General features: G+C 42.2%; 1 protein-coding gene across 2 annotated transcripts in view; it reads right to left on the reverse strand.

Annotated features, from left to right (window-relative positions):
* LOC132821958 (serine/threonine-protein kinase PAK 2-like) overlaps positions 1–15,741 on the reverse strand; it is an 80,218-nt gene that overhangs the window by 10,813 nt on the left and 53,664 nt on the right. For both annotated transcript variants that reach the window (XM_060834980.1, XM_060834981.1), the window contains exons 6-13: positions 13,987–14,094; positions 8,652–8,787; positions 8,299–8,362; positions 8,021–8,069; positions 7,299–7,411; positions 6,031–6,148; positions 2,077–2,176; positions 287–483 (exon numbers count right to left, since the gene is read on the reverse strand). In XM_060834980.1, coding sequence (XP_060690963.1) covers positions 287–483; positions 2,077–2,176; positions 6,031–6,148; positions 7,299–7,411; positions 8,021–8,069; positions 8,299–8,362; positions 8,652–8,787; positions 13,987–14,094 — 885 coding nt within the window. The remainder of the gene's footprint in view (positions 1–286; positions 484–2,076; positions 2,177–6,030; positions 6,149–7,298; positions 7,412–8,020; positions 8,070–8,298; positions 8,363–8,651; positions 8,788–13,986; positions 14,095–15,741) is intronic.

Here is a 15,741-nt window from a genome sequence, read left to right on the forward strand (position 1 = left end):
CTCCTTGATGCCACACTCAGTTGGATGAAGCATTAGTATGGGTGTCACTTTCACTTCACTGCTGGAATTCAGCTCTTTATCCATGTCAGAACCCTAAAGTGATGACACCTTTGTTTTGGAATATGAACAAAGCTAACACATTGAAGAGACTTGACTACTTTTAATAATAGCGTTAGACCATGAAATAGAGGCTCATCAATCACTTCATACCTTGAATACCTTCAGCCTGGGACCATTCATTTCAGACTCTACATGTGCAATGAAAATTGAGAGATTGAGGACTCACCCTCAGTGGATTCTCGTTTAGGTAAGGGGGCTCGCCCTCCACCATCTCAATGGCCATGATCCCCAGTGACCAGATGTCAACCTTGGGGCCATATGCTTTCCTGGTGACCACTTCGGGTGCCATCCAGTAAGGTGTGCCCACCATGGTGCTGCGCTTGCTCTGCTCTGGTGTGATCTGGGCACAGAACCCAAAGTCAGCTATACAGACACAAAACAAATATGGCGTCAGAGTGTTTACAAAGCTTCAACAATGAAACTAGCACAAGTGTGACAGATTTTAGAAAATTATTGAAAGTTCAATTTGGAGTTGATCGTTTTCACATGAGGTGGATAGTACACTCTATTGTTTCCTCTGTAGATGGGATTTAAGCACAAAGAGTGAATATCGGGACTGGGTAGGGCTACAAATAAAGCTCATAACATGCAAAAAGCTGCCATGCAGTACTAATGTCACTAGATTCAATCCAGAGACCCTAATGTTTTGGGAGATTAGGGTTCAAAATGGGTATCAACATGGATTGAAATTTGAATTCAATAAGATCTCAGATGAAAAGATAGTCTAATGACAACCATGTACCATTGCTGATTGACATTAAAACCCATCTAATTTACATTCTTAAGCAATCTAGTCTACAATCCGAGGCAGCACAGTGGCTCCGCGGTTACCATTGCAGCCTGGATCGAATTCAACTGTCTGTGGAGAGTCTGCACGGGTTTCCCCTGGTTTCCTCCTATGGTCCAAACATGTGGATTTGCAATGCTAAATTGCCTGTAGTGTCCAGGGTTGTGTAGGTTAGGTGGATTAGCCATGGGATATGCAGCGTTACAGGGACAGGGTATAGGGATGCGTCTGGGTGGGATTGCCTTCAAAATTTCTGGTCAGTGTCGACAATGGTCAAATGGCCTACTTCCACAGTGTAGACCTCCAGACCAATAACAATGTAGTTGACTTAAGTACCCTCTAAAATGTATTAGAAGAGCCATTCTGCTCAAGGGCAACGAGGGAGTAACAAATGCCAGCTTTGCCAGCCCACATTCCATCTAAGAACATTGGATCAGATGGTGGTCTTTTAGCTTCTTCAGTCAGCCAATAAGATCAAGGCAGACTCCACAAGTCTATCTTTGGTCCACAGCCCTTACCAATCACTCCTCATAGTTAACTCTGAGTTTAGGTACCATTCTGGGAAATCTAAACTTCACAACCTCCAAGGCATGGCACCTAGACTGCTCAGTGACTCTATATGTGGCCCAACAAGAGCTTTGTACAGTGGAAGCACAGCTTCTCTACTGTTATTTTAGTCCTTGAGAAGTAAAAGCCAAAATGTCAATGAACTACTGGCTAACTTGCTGCATGGGACATTTTAAATGATCGTGCGCTGAGACATCAAACCCACCACTGCATCCCAAGGCTTTACTGACCTTCACAAATTTTCATCGTTTACAAAGGAGGATTTATTTTAGATTTACAGTTGATACCCTCATATTTATCTATGTTGAAATCCATGGATTTACCCATTTGCTTAATCTGTTAACATGTATGTGCCTTTATTCCTTCACCTGCATTTGCTGAAGTCTTGATCTTCAATCAGAACTGCCAAAGTTGGCACCACTGCTTAATGTATCACACATCTCCTTACACTGGAGAATCAACTAAACACCACTTTAACTTTTTTTCTCAAGTCATGATATTTTGTGTCAGCTATTAACAGTGCAGTTTATGAATTCTGCCTCAGTTTAATCACACGAGTATGCAAATGTCAGCACAAGGGTGAGGGTAAAACTCTTACTCACTGAGTTTCACAGATCCATCCATGCCCAGTAGCACATTGTCGCTCTTGATGTCTCGATGAATGACCTGGTTTGCGTGCAGGAACTCCAATGCTTGTAAGCACTGCCAAGAGGAATAATAAAGATTGAGAAGCATTACACCGAGTAAGGAGTTAATTTGTTCAAAGTTCTGAAAAGAAAGGACTGGCAGCAAGATTTTCTAACATGCAGACATAGTCCTATTACGTTATGCATTTGAAAGAGCAAGCTATGGGGAATACTGACAACATTAGCAATAATGATGTCTGTGCAAAACCAGTGCTATACTCCAGAGTGAGACTGTTACATCACACAAACATGCAATCTTTTGTTACCAAATTAATCTTCAACAGTGATGGAAAAGGATAGAACAGATCTAAAAGTTGAAGTTCTAAATTGGAGAAAGGCCAATTTTGACGGTATTAGGCAAGAATTTTCAAAAGTTGATTGGAGGCAGATGTTCGCAGGTAAAGGGACAGCTGGAAAATGGGAAGCCTTCAGAAATGAGATAATGAGAATCCAGAGAAAGTTTATTCCTGTCAGGGTGAAAGGAAAGGCTGGTAGATATAGGGAATGCTGGATGACTAAAGAAATTGAGGGTTTGGTCAAGAAAAAGGAAGCATACGTAAGGTATAGACAGGATAGATCGAGTGAATCCTTAGAAGAGTATAAAGGCAGTAGGAGTATACTTAAGAGGGAAATCAGGAGGGCAAAACAGGGACATGAGATAACTTTGGCAAATAGAATTAAGGAGAATCCAAAGGGTTTTTACAAATACATTAAGGACAAAAGGGTAACTAGGGAGAGAATAGGGCCCTTTAAAGATCAGCAAGGCAGCCTTTGTGTGAAGCCGCAGAAAATGATGGAGTTACTAAATGAGTATTTTGCATCGGTATTTACTGTGGAAAAGGACATGGAAGACATAGACTGTAGGGAAATAGATGGTGACACCTTGCAAAATGTCCAGATTACAGAGGAGGAAGTGCTGGATGTCTTGAAACGCATAAAGGTGGATAAATCCCCAGGACCTGATCAGGTGTACCCGAGAACTCTGTGGGAAGCTAGAGAAGTGATTGCTGGGCCTCTTGCCGAGATATTTGTCTCATCGATAGTCACAGGTGAGGTGCTGGAAGACTGGAAGTTGGCTAACGTGGTGCCACTGTTAAAGGAGGGCGGTAAAGACAAGCCAGGGAACTATAGACTGGCAAGCCTGACCTCGGTGGTGGGTAAGTTGTTGGAGGGAATCCTGAGGGACAGGATGTACATGTATTTGGAAAGGCAAGGACTGATTAGGGATAGTCAACATGGCTGTGTGGGAAATCATGTCTCACAAACTTGATTGAGTTTTTTGTAGAAGTAACAAAGAAGATTGATGAGGGCAGAGCAGTAGATGTGATCTATATGGACTTCAGTAAGGTGTTCGATAAGGTTCCCCATGGGAGACTGGTTACCAAGGTTAGTTCTCACGGAACACAGGGAGAACTAGCCATTTGGATACAGAACTGGCTCAAAGGTAGAAGACAGAGGGTGGTGATGGAGGGTTGTTTTTCAGACTGGAGGCCTGTGACCAGTGGAGTGCCACAAGGATCGGTGCTGGGCCCTCTACGTTTGGTCATTTACTTAAATGATTTGGATGCAAGCATAAGAGGTACAGTTAGTAAGTTTGCAGATGACACCAAAATTGGAGGTGTAGGGGACAGCGAAGAAGGTTACCTCAGATTACAACAGGATCTGGACCAGATGGGTCAATGGGCTGAGAAGTGACAGATGGCATTTAATTCAGATAAATGTAAGGTGCTGCATTTTGTGAAAGCAAATCTCAGCAGGACTTAATGATAAAGTGTATAAGTCCTAGGGAGTGTTGCTGAACAAAGAGACCTTGGAATGCAGGTTCCTAGCTCCTTGAAAGTGGAGTTGCAGGTAGATAGGATAGTGAAGGTGGTGTTTGGTATGCTTTCCTTTATTAGTCAGAGTATTGAGTACAGGAGTTGGGAGGTCATTTTGCGGCTGTACAGGACATTGGTTAGGCCACTTTTGGAATATTGTGTGCAATTCTTGTCTCCTTCCTATCGGAAAGATGTTGTGAAACTTGAAAGGGTTCAGAAAAGATTTACAAGGGTGTTGCCAGGGTTGGAGAATTTGAGCTACAGGGAGGCGCTGAACAGGCTGGGGCTGTTTTCCCTGGAGCGGAGGCTGAGGGGTGACCTTGTAGAGGTTTACAAAATTATGAGGGGCATGCATAGGATAAATAGGCAGAGTCTTTCCCCTGGGGTTGGGGAGTCCAGAACTAGAGGGCATAGGTTTAGGGTGAGAGGGGAAAGATAATAAAAGAGACCTAAGGGGCAACATTTTCATACAGAGGAAGTGGTGGAGGCTGGTACAATTGCAACATTTAAGAGGCATTTGGATGGGTATATGAATAGGAAGGGTTTGGAGGGATATGGGCCGGGTGCTGGCAGGTGGGACTAGATTGGGTTGGGATATCTTGTCGGCGTGGATGGGTTGGACCAAAGGGTCTGTTTCCGTGCTGTACATCTCTATGACTCTACGTCACTTTGGGTGGGGATTACCAGTGACCAGAAACTCAACTGAACTTGCCATACAAATACAATGACTACAAAAGCAAGTCAGAGGCAATACTGCACTGAGTAACACTCCCAGACCCCCTCAGAGCCTATCCGCCGCCTACAAGGCATAAGTCAGGAGTGTGATAGAAAATCCCCACTTGCCACAGCTCCAATGATACGAAAAGCTTGACACTAGAGGACAAAGGTAGCCTCCCCGATTGATACCACATCCATTTGCACCCACTCCCTCCAGCAAGGCTAAGCAGCAGTAATATATACAATCTACAGAGATGCACTACAGAGCTCCTTAGCACTCAAGTTACTTAGACAGCATCTTCCACACCCATGATTATGTTCAGCTAGAAGGACAAGGGCAGCAAATACATGAAATCACCAGCACACCTGCAAATTCCCCTCCAAGCCACTTATTTCCTGACTTGGAAACCATAACTTTACTGTTGCTGGGTCAAAATCCTGAAATTCCCTCCCTCAGCAGTGTGGGTCAAACCACAACACACGGACTGCAGCAGTTCAAGAAAGCAGTTCACCACCAACTTCTCAAGGACAACTCGGGACAGCTATGGATGGCCACATCTCGCAAGTGAAAATGAACAGCTCTTTAGTATTTTCCAAGATGTTCTATAGACACACGCAGTTCTTGCCTTATTTTGAGAATCTCTCACAAGCACATTTTCAAAATCAGAGTGGAAATCATATCCAAAATTCAGGCAACACGAGAAGGAATTTCCTCAGGTTTTTTCAATCTAGCAAATGTGTTTTGCTTTTCCATTCAGTCCAAAGCCGCGTACAAGGCAAAAAAAAACTGTCACTGGTGCAAATTTGGGTGACAAGGAAGCTCAGATGATGATAGTCAGTTAACAAGGTCTCACAACCAGGGATCATACAGATAGACAGTTGGTTGTAGGCTGGACAAAATAGATGAGAAACACCACACAAGATGTCCTGCAAATATAGTGCCCCGTAGATCTTTGCAAATATCAATGTCAAAAATTACCAAGAAAGAGAAAAATTAGTAGCCAGAAGTGAACAGCTGCTGTAAAAACAGGTGCGAATCAAACTCTATTTCAAAATGAGCAACTAAGGAGAGAAGCTGAACTCCCCAGTGCAGGATTGAAGTTCGGATATAATTGTTCCCATGAACCTGCTTCAGGAGCTGTCTAATCTGCTAACATTTGCAATTTCTTTACCCACCACAGCGAAAGTGTACACAAATATTAAATAACTTATACCATCAGTCACCGTACCTACTGGTGACAGCACAAATGATGAATTAGTAGGAGCTGGCAACCCACCCTGGCCAGAAGAGGGAATATATGGGCAGATTGGAAGGGGCTTTCAGTTGTGCACTTACCTCCCTACATACTGCAGCAATCTGTGCTTCATCCATACAAGTTTCTGTAACAACATCAGTCAGTGAACCACCAGCCAGATATTCCATCACAACACACAACTCATCACCCACCAGGTAACTAGGAGAAAATAAAAGAAAGCTTTGTTCTTTTTTTTTGTTTACAAATACAAGTAGGGAAAATTTATCACTAGATAGGTCAACACTAAGTTGTGATCCGCTCTAACTTTGTGTGCACTACACAGGTGGGTAGTGAGGTGACAATATAGATTTATCATTTTGTCAATGGTGTGATGCCTTCCAATCAGATATTTTCTAACTGCTACTTTAAACATAAATGCCATGTTTCCACACCCTCTGGAAATACATTTCTCCTCATCTTGCTCCATTTGACATCTACCGTCCTTTAAATTGTGACCTTGGTTCCAGACTCATCAACTAGGGGCAACATCTTACATGCATCTATATTGTCTGTCACTTCAAATATTTTGTATATTTCAACGAGAACATCTGTCATTCTTCAAAAATTCTCTGGTTCTCACTCTTTTGGACATGAAGAAATTGACCATGGACAACTTTGAGGATTTCTAATGAATATTTAAACTAATTTGAATGAAATGGATATGACAGAAAAGTGAAAGTTGTGGATGTTCCTAGAGAGATGGAAGTGCTGTGTGTACCAGGTTTAGCATATAGAAGTACCTTTTGGATGTGTACAAAATCATGAGGGTGAATAGCTAAAGTCTCTCTCCATACACACACACCCACCCCAAAAACGGGGAGGGGGGTGTGTGGGGAGGAGAGAGGGAAGAGTCCAAAACTAAACGTACATAGGCTTATGGTGAGGGGGGGACAGATTTAGGAAGGACTGAGGGGTAACTTCTTCAAACAGAGGTTGGTGCATGTATGGAACGAGCTCCCAGATGAAGTGGTTGAGCTGAGGACAATTAGAATATTTAAAAGGTATCTCGATTGGTATATGATATAGAGGGATATGGGCCAAATGCTGGCAAATGGTACTTGGTCAGATTGGGATGTCTGGTTAGCAGGGGCGATTTGGACTGAAGGGCCTGTTTCTGTGCTCTAAAACTCTGATAGAAAGCTAGTTCAAACCCACAAGCAGAGAAGAGGTTAATGGCTTGGTTTCAGAGGAGACCATTGCAGCAGAGTAGCCTCCAATGAGGAGCTCGTTATTTACCACGCTTTAATGACATGGATGCATTGTCCTAACCAGTAGAGATGCACAGTTAATTCTGATCACGCCCAGTTACCTGTCCAGGAAGTTAACAATGTTGCTGTTCTTCAGTTCCTTCATCACCAGAATCTCATTGATAATTAGCTCTTTTTTTGGCTGTTTCTGCAGATTAATCTGTTTGATTGCCACCTGCAAGAGAAAGCACACAACTTGCAAATACTCGTTCACCATCCCACTGCACCAGTTACAAATACAGGTAAGGCGTGCGCTCCAAACTGATGACAACCTATCCCTCTCTTCTACCATCCATACAGTAAATGGAATGATAACAAAAAGGAATAGATGGGTGTTTTAATCTTCTTACAGCTTCATTTTGTGAAATGGATGGAAGGAGACTTTGTTGTTTGGCTACCTAAGGGGTAAGAGAACATTTGACCTTTTCTGAAAGGACTTCACAGAAATTTCTCAGAGTTGGAATACTGCGATGAGATTAAGCAGTTCTATGGTCACTTTGACTTGGAAGCTTTGTCAAACTTGTCACAATCCCTCCATACAATCATTAGCCTAATTTGCTCCCAATGGGCAACAAATGAATTGTTACAATTACTGTCCCTTCATCAAAGTGATGATAGGCACTGTCCAAGCCAAAGGCCCTTTCTGAACTTGCAACGCTCAGTTCATGGATACAGAGCATCTTCGTGCTCAGTAATAAACATTCCCATTGTGTGCTTGAAAATAGACAGTCTTCAAGTATTCAGTCAGACAGATCGCCAGGTTTAGTGTCTCTCAGCGACGTACCTCCTGTCCAGTTGCTACATCAATGGCTGTGAATACTGTCCCTGATGCACTGTAAGGAAACACAGTGATAAAAATAACACATGACTTCTGTATCAATCGCCCTGTTCATTGCAAGATATAAAATGAATGCTGAACTGGAAAGGATTTGTGCTAAAACATGATGATTGTCAGCCTTAGAGGAGAGATAAGCGTGTCAAAAATGCTGTAACCATATTCAAGCAGTAAAACAGGACCTTCAAATGAACAATGATTCACTTAAGTGTTGAAGCAGCACTCACCCCTGCCCGATTTTCTCAAATCTGGTGTATTTTTTCTTTGGATCTCCAACACTCACAATAGTTCCTGAAAAAAAGATGTATAATGTGGTTATCAAACAGCTTTAGGACTTTCAGACAGATGACACTAAGATAGCTATGGCAAACTGCACCATCTCCACCGAGATTCCCCACTTGATCTAACTCATACAAAACTGGTATCATCAGTACCTGTGCTCAAAATACACGAAAGCAACAGGGGACTCATGAAAAATGTGTCATTAACAGTTCAACATTGCTTCAGACCCACACTTAACTGCAGTGACAAGGTGTTTGATGCAGAGGGTCTCTTGTACAGTTAACTACTGAACACTTACTCAGTTTTTCCATAATCTCGTCATCTGTCATCTTTGCTTTCTTTTTTGTTTTGTCCAAACCCTTTGAAGTGCCATCACCATCTGCTTCTCTGCTGGCAGGTGGAGGGATCGGATCAATCACAGATCGCGTGTAAACCTGAAGAAAATGGTACAACGACTGATGCTGCTATACAGACACAAATTATACAATTATGCTCATGTGTCCTTGTGCATGAACAACATTATCCACATACACAATCATCCCTTTTTAAAAATTTCTTCGCATCACACTGGATATGACTCCCAATACTGTACACCTCATCTGAGTGAGTACTTTTCACCTTTGATTTTAAGTAGGGTCTGATAGCCTGGTGTCAGGGTGGCATAACAGCAGAGGTCAACTCTGTCCTCTCCTGTTGCCTAACACCAATTACTGGATAATGAACAAGAATGGCAATCTAGGTAAAATTGCTGTCTCCCAAGATCAGGGTACAGAGGCCAAATATATTGCCTTTGATGCTGTTTCAGATAAAAGACTAACTTGCTTGGGGTCTCTGGTCTATGTAGATCATAAGACCATGAGATACAGGAGCAGAATTAGGCCATTCGGCCCAACTAGTTTGCTCTGCCATTCAATCATGGCTGATAAGATTCTCAACCTCATTCTCCTGCCTTCTCCCTGCAATCCTTGATCCCCTTACCAATCAAGAACCCATCTGTCTTACAAACACTCAAATGACTTTGTCCCCACAGCCTCCGCACCAATACATTCCACAGATTAACTACCCTCTGGCTGAAGAAAATTCTCACCTCATTTCTGCATGTTGCCCCTTCACTCAGGTGCCAGTCTTTCCTACTAGTGGATACATCATCGCCATGTCATTCTGTCAAGGCCTCTCAGTATTCTGTAACTTTCAATCAGATCCCCCTTGTCCTTCTAAACTCCAAGTACAGACCCAGAGTACTTAACCACTCCTCACATGACAAGCCCTTCACCCCAGGAAGATTCTTGCAAACTTCCTCTGGTCCTTCCACGGCAAGCATGTCCTCCCTGAGATACAGGTCCAAAGCTGCTCACAATATTCCAAACGCAGCCTTACACAGTCTCAGCAGTACATCTCTGCTCTTGAAATGAATGTCAGCATTACATTCGTCTTCCAAACTGACAACTGAATGTTCATGTTATCTTGAAGAGAATCCTGAACTAGGATTCTCAAATCCCTAGGTGCTTCAGATTTCTGAAGCCTTTCTCCTCTTGGAGAGTAGTCCATGCCTTTATTCTTCCTTCCAAAGTGCATAACCTTACACTCGAAGTTGTGGGAAAAGTGTATGTTCATAGTTCCTTGAAAGTGGAATCACAAGTAGATAGGATAGTGAAGGTGGCCTTTGGTATGCTTTCCTTTATTGGTCAATGTATTGAGTACAGGAGTTGGGAGGTTATGTTCTGACTGTACACGCCAATTTTGGAATACTGCGGGCAATTCTGGTCTCCCTGCTATAGAAAGGATGCTGTGAAACATGAAAGAGTTCAGAAAAGATTTTCAAGGATGTTGCCAGGATTGGAAGGTTTGAGTTATACAGTTAGGTTAAATAGGCTGGGGCTGTTCTTCCTGGAGCATTGGAAGCTGAAGGGTGACCTTAAAGAGGTTTATCAAATCATAGGGGGCATAGATAGGGTTAATAGCCAAGGCCTTTTTTCCCCAGAGTAGGGGAGTCCAAAACTAGAGGGCCTAAGTTTAAGGTTAAAAATTAAAAAGGGACCCAAGGGGCAATTTTTTCTTACAAAGGATGGTGCATGTGTGGAATGAGCTGCCAGAGGAAGTGGTGAAGGCTGGTACAATTGCAACATTTAAAAGACATCTGGACAGGTATATGAAGAGGAAGGATTTAAGAGGAATTTTGGCCAAATACTGGCAAATGGGACTCTGGTGGGCATGGACGAGTTGGACCGAAGAGTTTGTTTCCAGCTCTATGACTCTATTATATTCCATCTGCCACTTCCGTGCCACTCTCCTAGCCTGTCAAAGTCCTTCTGCAGCCTTCCCACTTCCTCATCACTAATTATGTGCTATCTGCAAATTGAGCAATGACGTCCATCATCCAGATCACTAATGTATAACCTGAATAGTTATGATCGCAGCATGGATCCTTGCAAAACTCCACTCTTCATCAGTTGCCATCCTGAAAAAGGCTCCTTTATCCACACTGCCAGCGTTCTATCAGCCGCCAATCCTCTATCCTTGTCAGTTCTTAGCCTATTTAGCAGCCTCCTGTACAACACATTGTCAACTGCCTTCTGGAAATTTAGAAGCAATGCTAACTCCACCCTATTTTACCATGTACTTCCAAATACTCTGCAATCTTATCCTAAATTATGGACTCTTAAAATCTTACCAATGTTCGAAGTCAGGCTAACAGGCATATAGTTTCCTGTCTTCTGCCTCCCTCCTTTCTAAACTAGGGATTTTACCTTGGCTATTTTCCAGTCCTTTAGGACCCTGCTTGACTTTAGTGATTCCTGAAAGATCACCACCCACGCCGCCTCAATCTCCTTTTGAAATCTTATGTGTAGTCCACCTGGTGCAGGTGATTTATCCACTTTCAGATCTTCCAGTTTCCCCAGCACCGTCCCCTTCATTATGGCCATTACACTCATTTATGTCCCTGACACACTCATTGCTGGTCAGGTATCCTGCTTGTATCTTCCCCTGTGAAAACTAATGCAAATTACCTATTCAGTTCCTCCGCCACTTTTGTTCCCCATTACTACTTCTCTGGCCTCATTTCCAATGGTCCAATGTCCACTCTGGTCTCAAATACTTTAAAAAACTCCTGTAATTTTTTTTTTCTATTACTAGCTAGTTAATCTTAATTCTTCTCTCCCTAATTGGTTTTCTGGTTATCCTCTGGTTTTTAAAATGCTTCCCAATCCTCTGACTTCCTTCTAATCTTACTCACATTGTATGCTTTTTCTTTTGCTTTTATGCTGGCCCTGACTTCCCTGGTCAGCCATAGTTGCCTCATCCACCCCTTTGTACATTTCTTCTTCCTTGGAATGATTTCCATTGTGCTTCCTGAATTACCTCCAGAAATCTGTCATTGCTGCTCCATCATCTTCCCTGCTAGGCTCCCTTCAAATTAACTCCTTTATTCTTTACTCAATTGTAACACCATTACATCTGATTTCAGCGGCACGCTCTCAAACTGCAGGGTGAATTCTATTAGGATCATTGTCCTCTTTGGGCTCCTTGAAGTTCCCAACACAAATCTGCCTCAGAATCCACTAACAAATACAGAATTGCCTGTTTCCTGGTGGGTCCTGCCACAAGCTGCTCCAAAACAAAACCATCTTGCACACTTTCCACAAATTCCTTTCCTTGGGTTCACTATTCGCCGGATTTTCCCAGTCCACCTGCGGAATGAAGTACCCCATGATTATTCTAACAGTACATTTTCGATCTCTTGATAGATCATCTTTCCCACATCCTGACTACTGCTAGGATTGTACACATTTTTTGTTTCCCATGAGGTGCTGCAACTCTACCCAGACAGATTCTACACTTTGACAATTTACCACTTCTTGCTATTGGTTTAACTTCATTTCTTATGAACAAGATGATGCTGCACATCTATCAGGTCAGTCCAAATAGCTCGGCTAACAGACAGCCTGTGACTAATAGAAGTGATAGCAATAATTCCAAATAAAAACGTACTTATCCACAGCTCTACTTGGACAGTAGTCAGATAGTGATCACCAGCTCACATCTTCATCTCAGAGTCACCAAAGCTCCATTCACAACACTCCCAGCTACCCTTGAACATCCCAGTGATCACTCCACAAAAAACAGGAAAACTATCAAGTATTTAAAAATAAATCTGACGTGAACAGGATATGCTGGAAGTGCAGCAGAAATTCTGATAATATCATAACCAGCCCTGCTTCTCTGCAGCAGCAGACTGATGGGTTGTTTCTCCAGCATTGACTAGTTCCTTCTCACCTGAAGAGCCAGATTGCAGACTGACAGTCACTACTGATTCACCAATACTTCTATGAAAATTTAGTCTTACACAGTCACTGCTAATAGCACAACTGTTTATAGTTATAGAATCTCTTTAGTACAGAAAGACGCCACTCGGCCCCACAAGTTGGCACCAACCCCTCTGAACAGCATCCTACATTTACTACAGTTAATCCACCAAGCCTGCACATCTCTGCACACTACAGGCAATTTAGCAAGGCCAATCCACCTAACCTGCACTACTTTGGACTGTGCACAGACAGTTTAACCCTCCAATCCCCTGCTTCAGCAAGTTTTCATTCCTCACAATATGGCCAACTCAACTTGATTGATAAAACATGGAGCTGGAAAAAACAAAGCAGATGAAGCAACATCAAAAGAGCAGGAGAGTTGATGTTTCGGGCAGGAATTTTCATCAGTCCTGTGGAAGGGTCCTGCCTGAAACGTCAACTCTCCTGCTCTTCTGACGCTGCTTCATCCACTGTGCTTTTTCCAGCTCCACATTTTATCGGCACTGACTTTCCAGCATCCGCACTCCTCACTATCTCCAATTCAACTTTGTTGCCTTTTCTCAATGGCATTCACTTGATCACTCCTTTTCCACCATCCTGAGAGCTTGTTTATTCCTCATGTCCACTCCATTTAAGTCACTCAATCTACTCTTCGCCAGAATCATATTTCACAATTTTCCTGACTTTGGATATCCATTTTCTTCACGTCCACCTTTCAGGCCCAATATAACAAGACATTGATTTTTTTTTTCTTCAAACCTGGACTCATTCTTATACTGAACATTTCTTTTTATTTGGAAAATGAATCCTGTCCCATTGCAATTTTAGCTCAAATTTTTTTTCGGGTGATAAGATTCTCCCAGATTCTTAAATTAAGATTGCTTTTTCAGTTATTATTGATTTATTTATTTTGGAATCGTAATTTCTTTCATTCTCCAGGACTCTCACCTGCTTTTCAATCACTTTCACCACTTCAATTCACTGAAGATTACCTTCTACTGTGGGTGACTAATGCAGCCTACAAATTCCACTAACTTTACCAACTCATCTGCACCAATCTGTACTTAACTATAAACATCGGATATGGAAGCATTAGGGTATTAGAGAGACAGTTTCATGTTTCATATTCATATCAAGTTCGATGTAGACTGAACTCAGTAATAAGAACATAACAGGGTCTATTTTTGGCTGAGAAACACAAAGAAAGAAAAAAAATCTGAAGATAAAATGGAGAAAGACTTCAGGAAGCAATAGGGATGCGACACTGGAGGGAGGTTTTCTGAGTGAGGAGCTTTTACGACATGACTCTGTTCCCATCATACTCACAGATTTGGTGCAATCTGGCCGTGGTGCGATGGCTGGAGGTGGAGCCTCATCATCATCCTCCTCCAGTACTGTTTGTACACTCGATGGCTCAGTGCTCTTTGTACTATGCTAAAGGCAAATATTTACATTTTAATCAAATTGCATACAAACTACTGTAAAGACTGTTTGCTCTCCTTGTGATTTGGGGGACTGAAATAGGAAAAGAACTACTGCATTTTGTAAGAACAAGTAATCCTATTCTCATTTCAAGTACTGTTTACACAGTTGTTTGCCTGACCAGCATTGCAGGTGAAGGAAAATGGAGCTTTGGCTGGTTGCAACTCACTGATGGATCTGTGGCCTTGCTGTCAGTGACCAAAGTGTTCTGCCTGCCAATACATATACAACTGGCTCCCAGGTAGCTGAACAGCTTTAGAGAATGAACAGTAGGGATAAGCAAATCAGACCTTTGGAAAGGAAGGCGCGGTTTCTTTTCTTTGCAAATAAAACACAATCTTAAACCTCAAGAAAGCAAGTTTAGTTTTCCTTCAGCAGTGCTGTCAACTCTGGCCCTTAACTAGCAAGCTAGTTCAAAGCGTGAAGCAGCCACCCTGCCTATCCTATAAGCAAGTGGAAGCATCTGATGGAGAATCAAGGAATGGTACAATCCGACTAACCAAAAGGACCGTGTCAGCAAACCCTCCAAACAGGGACCACTGAACTGTCTTCCAAATTTTTCCCTTTGCCCATAACACTGGTGCTTGAATGGCTTCAATCAGTTTCAGCTAGTTACGGGTTACATTTTTAGCCATATTTTAAAATCAAATGGGAACTAACGATACGCAAAGGCAGCCGAGTGCAGGAGCTGCAGAATTAATAAGATCCGAGTTCTGTCTTGCATGAAGTACAGATAATGCTGGTGAAAACTGGAGGAAAAATCAGTAGATAGTGCAAGACATCTGAACAAAGAAACTTGAGGATTGTAATATATATAGTGTAATATTTTGTATGAAGCTTGAAGGTGTCTGTGAACTCAGTTTTATACTTTATGGTAATAAGATTGGCTCTCCTTTAACATGCCTGATTGTTTGACCTGATTTCAAATCCTATTATCAAGTTGTTCAGTTGTCCAAAAAACAAAAACAGTCTATGCACATGCATGAACTGGGATAAGTTTATAAGCAGGTTGGAGTTTAACAAGTTAAATCTTCATAGTTCACATTTGTTTACTTGTAGTTAGAAACTATTTATTTTAAAGAAAGTCATCCTTGTCAAATACAAAAACCTGGTCTGTGCTTTGTCAACCTGGGTCTAAACAACAGGTAACTGAGGAATTATGTATACTTTTCTAAAATCTTTAACTTTTCTGATAACCCCGAGAATAATGGACTTGATTCCCGGTTTGCCACCCAGTGAAACCTGACACTGCATTACATACCTCTACCCTCATCTATAACATACAGACATACGTCACACAATCTTCTCCAATCTGTAGACTAGAGGGGTGTCTGCGTCCTGCTTCCTCTTCCCTGTTTAAAATTCAGGTGTCAGTGGTTTCAACACTAGGTGATGTTGCTCTTCAAGCAAGTTACATGATTGACTACCATAAGTTTGATTACTTTAGAGAGGGATCTAAGAGCACAAGTCTCAGTGTACAGCCTCTGCATCAGCAAGAACCCCTAGACTGACCCCAGTCAACTTGGCACTGCATGGATCTTTCTAAACAGCATAACTGAAAGGGACTCTCCTTGCAGTGAGATATGCATGATCACTGAT

This window comes from Hemiscyllium ocellatum, chromosome 13 (genome assembly GCF_020745735.1).
Source record: "Hemiscyllium ocellatum isolate sHemOce1 chromosome 13, sHemOce1.pat.X.cur, whole genome shotgun sequence".
NCBI classification, from domain to species: Eukaryota; Metazoa; Chordata; class Chondrichthyes; order Orectolobiformes; family Hemiscylliidae; genus Hemiscyllium; species Hemiscyllium ocellatum.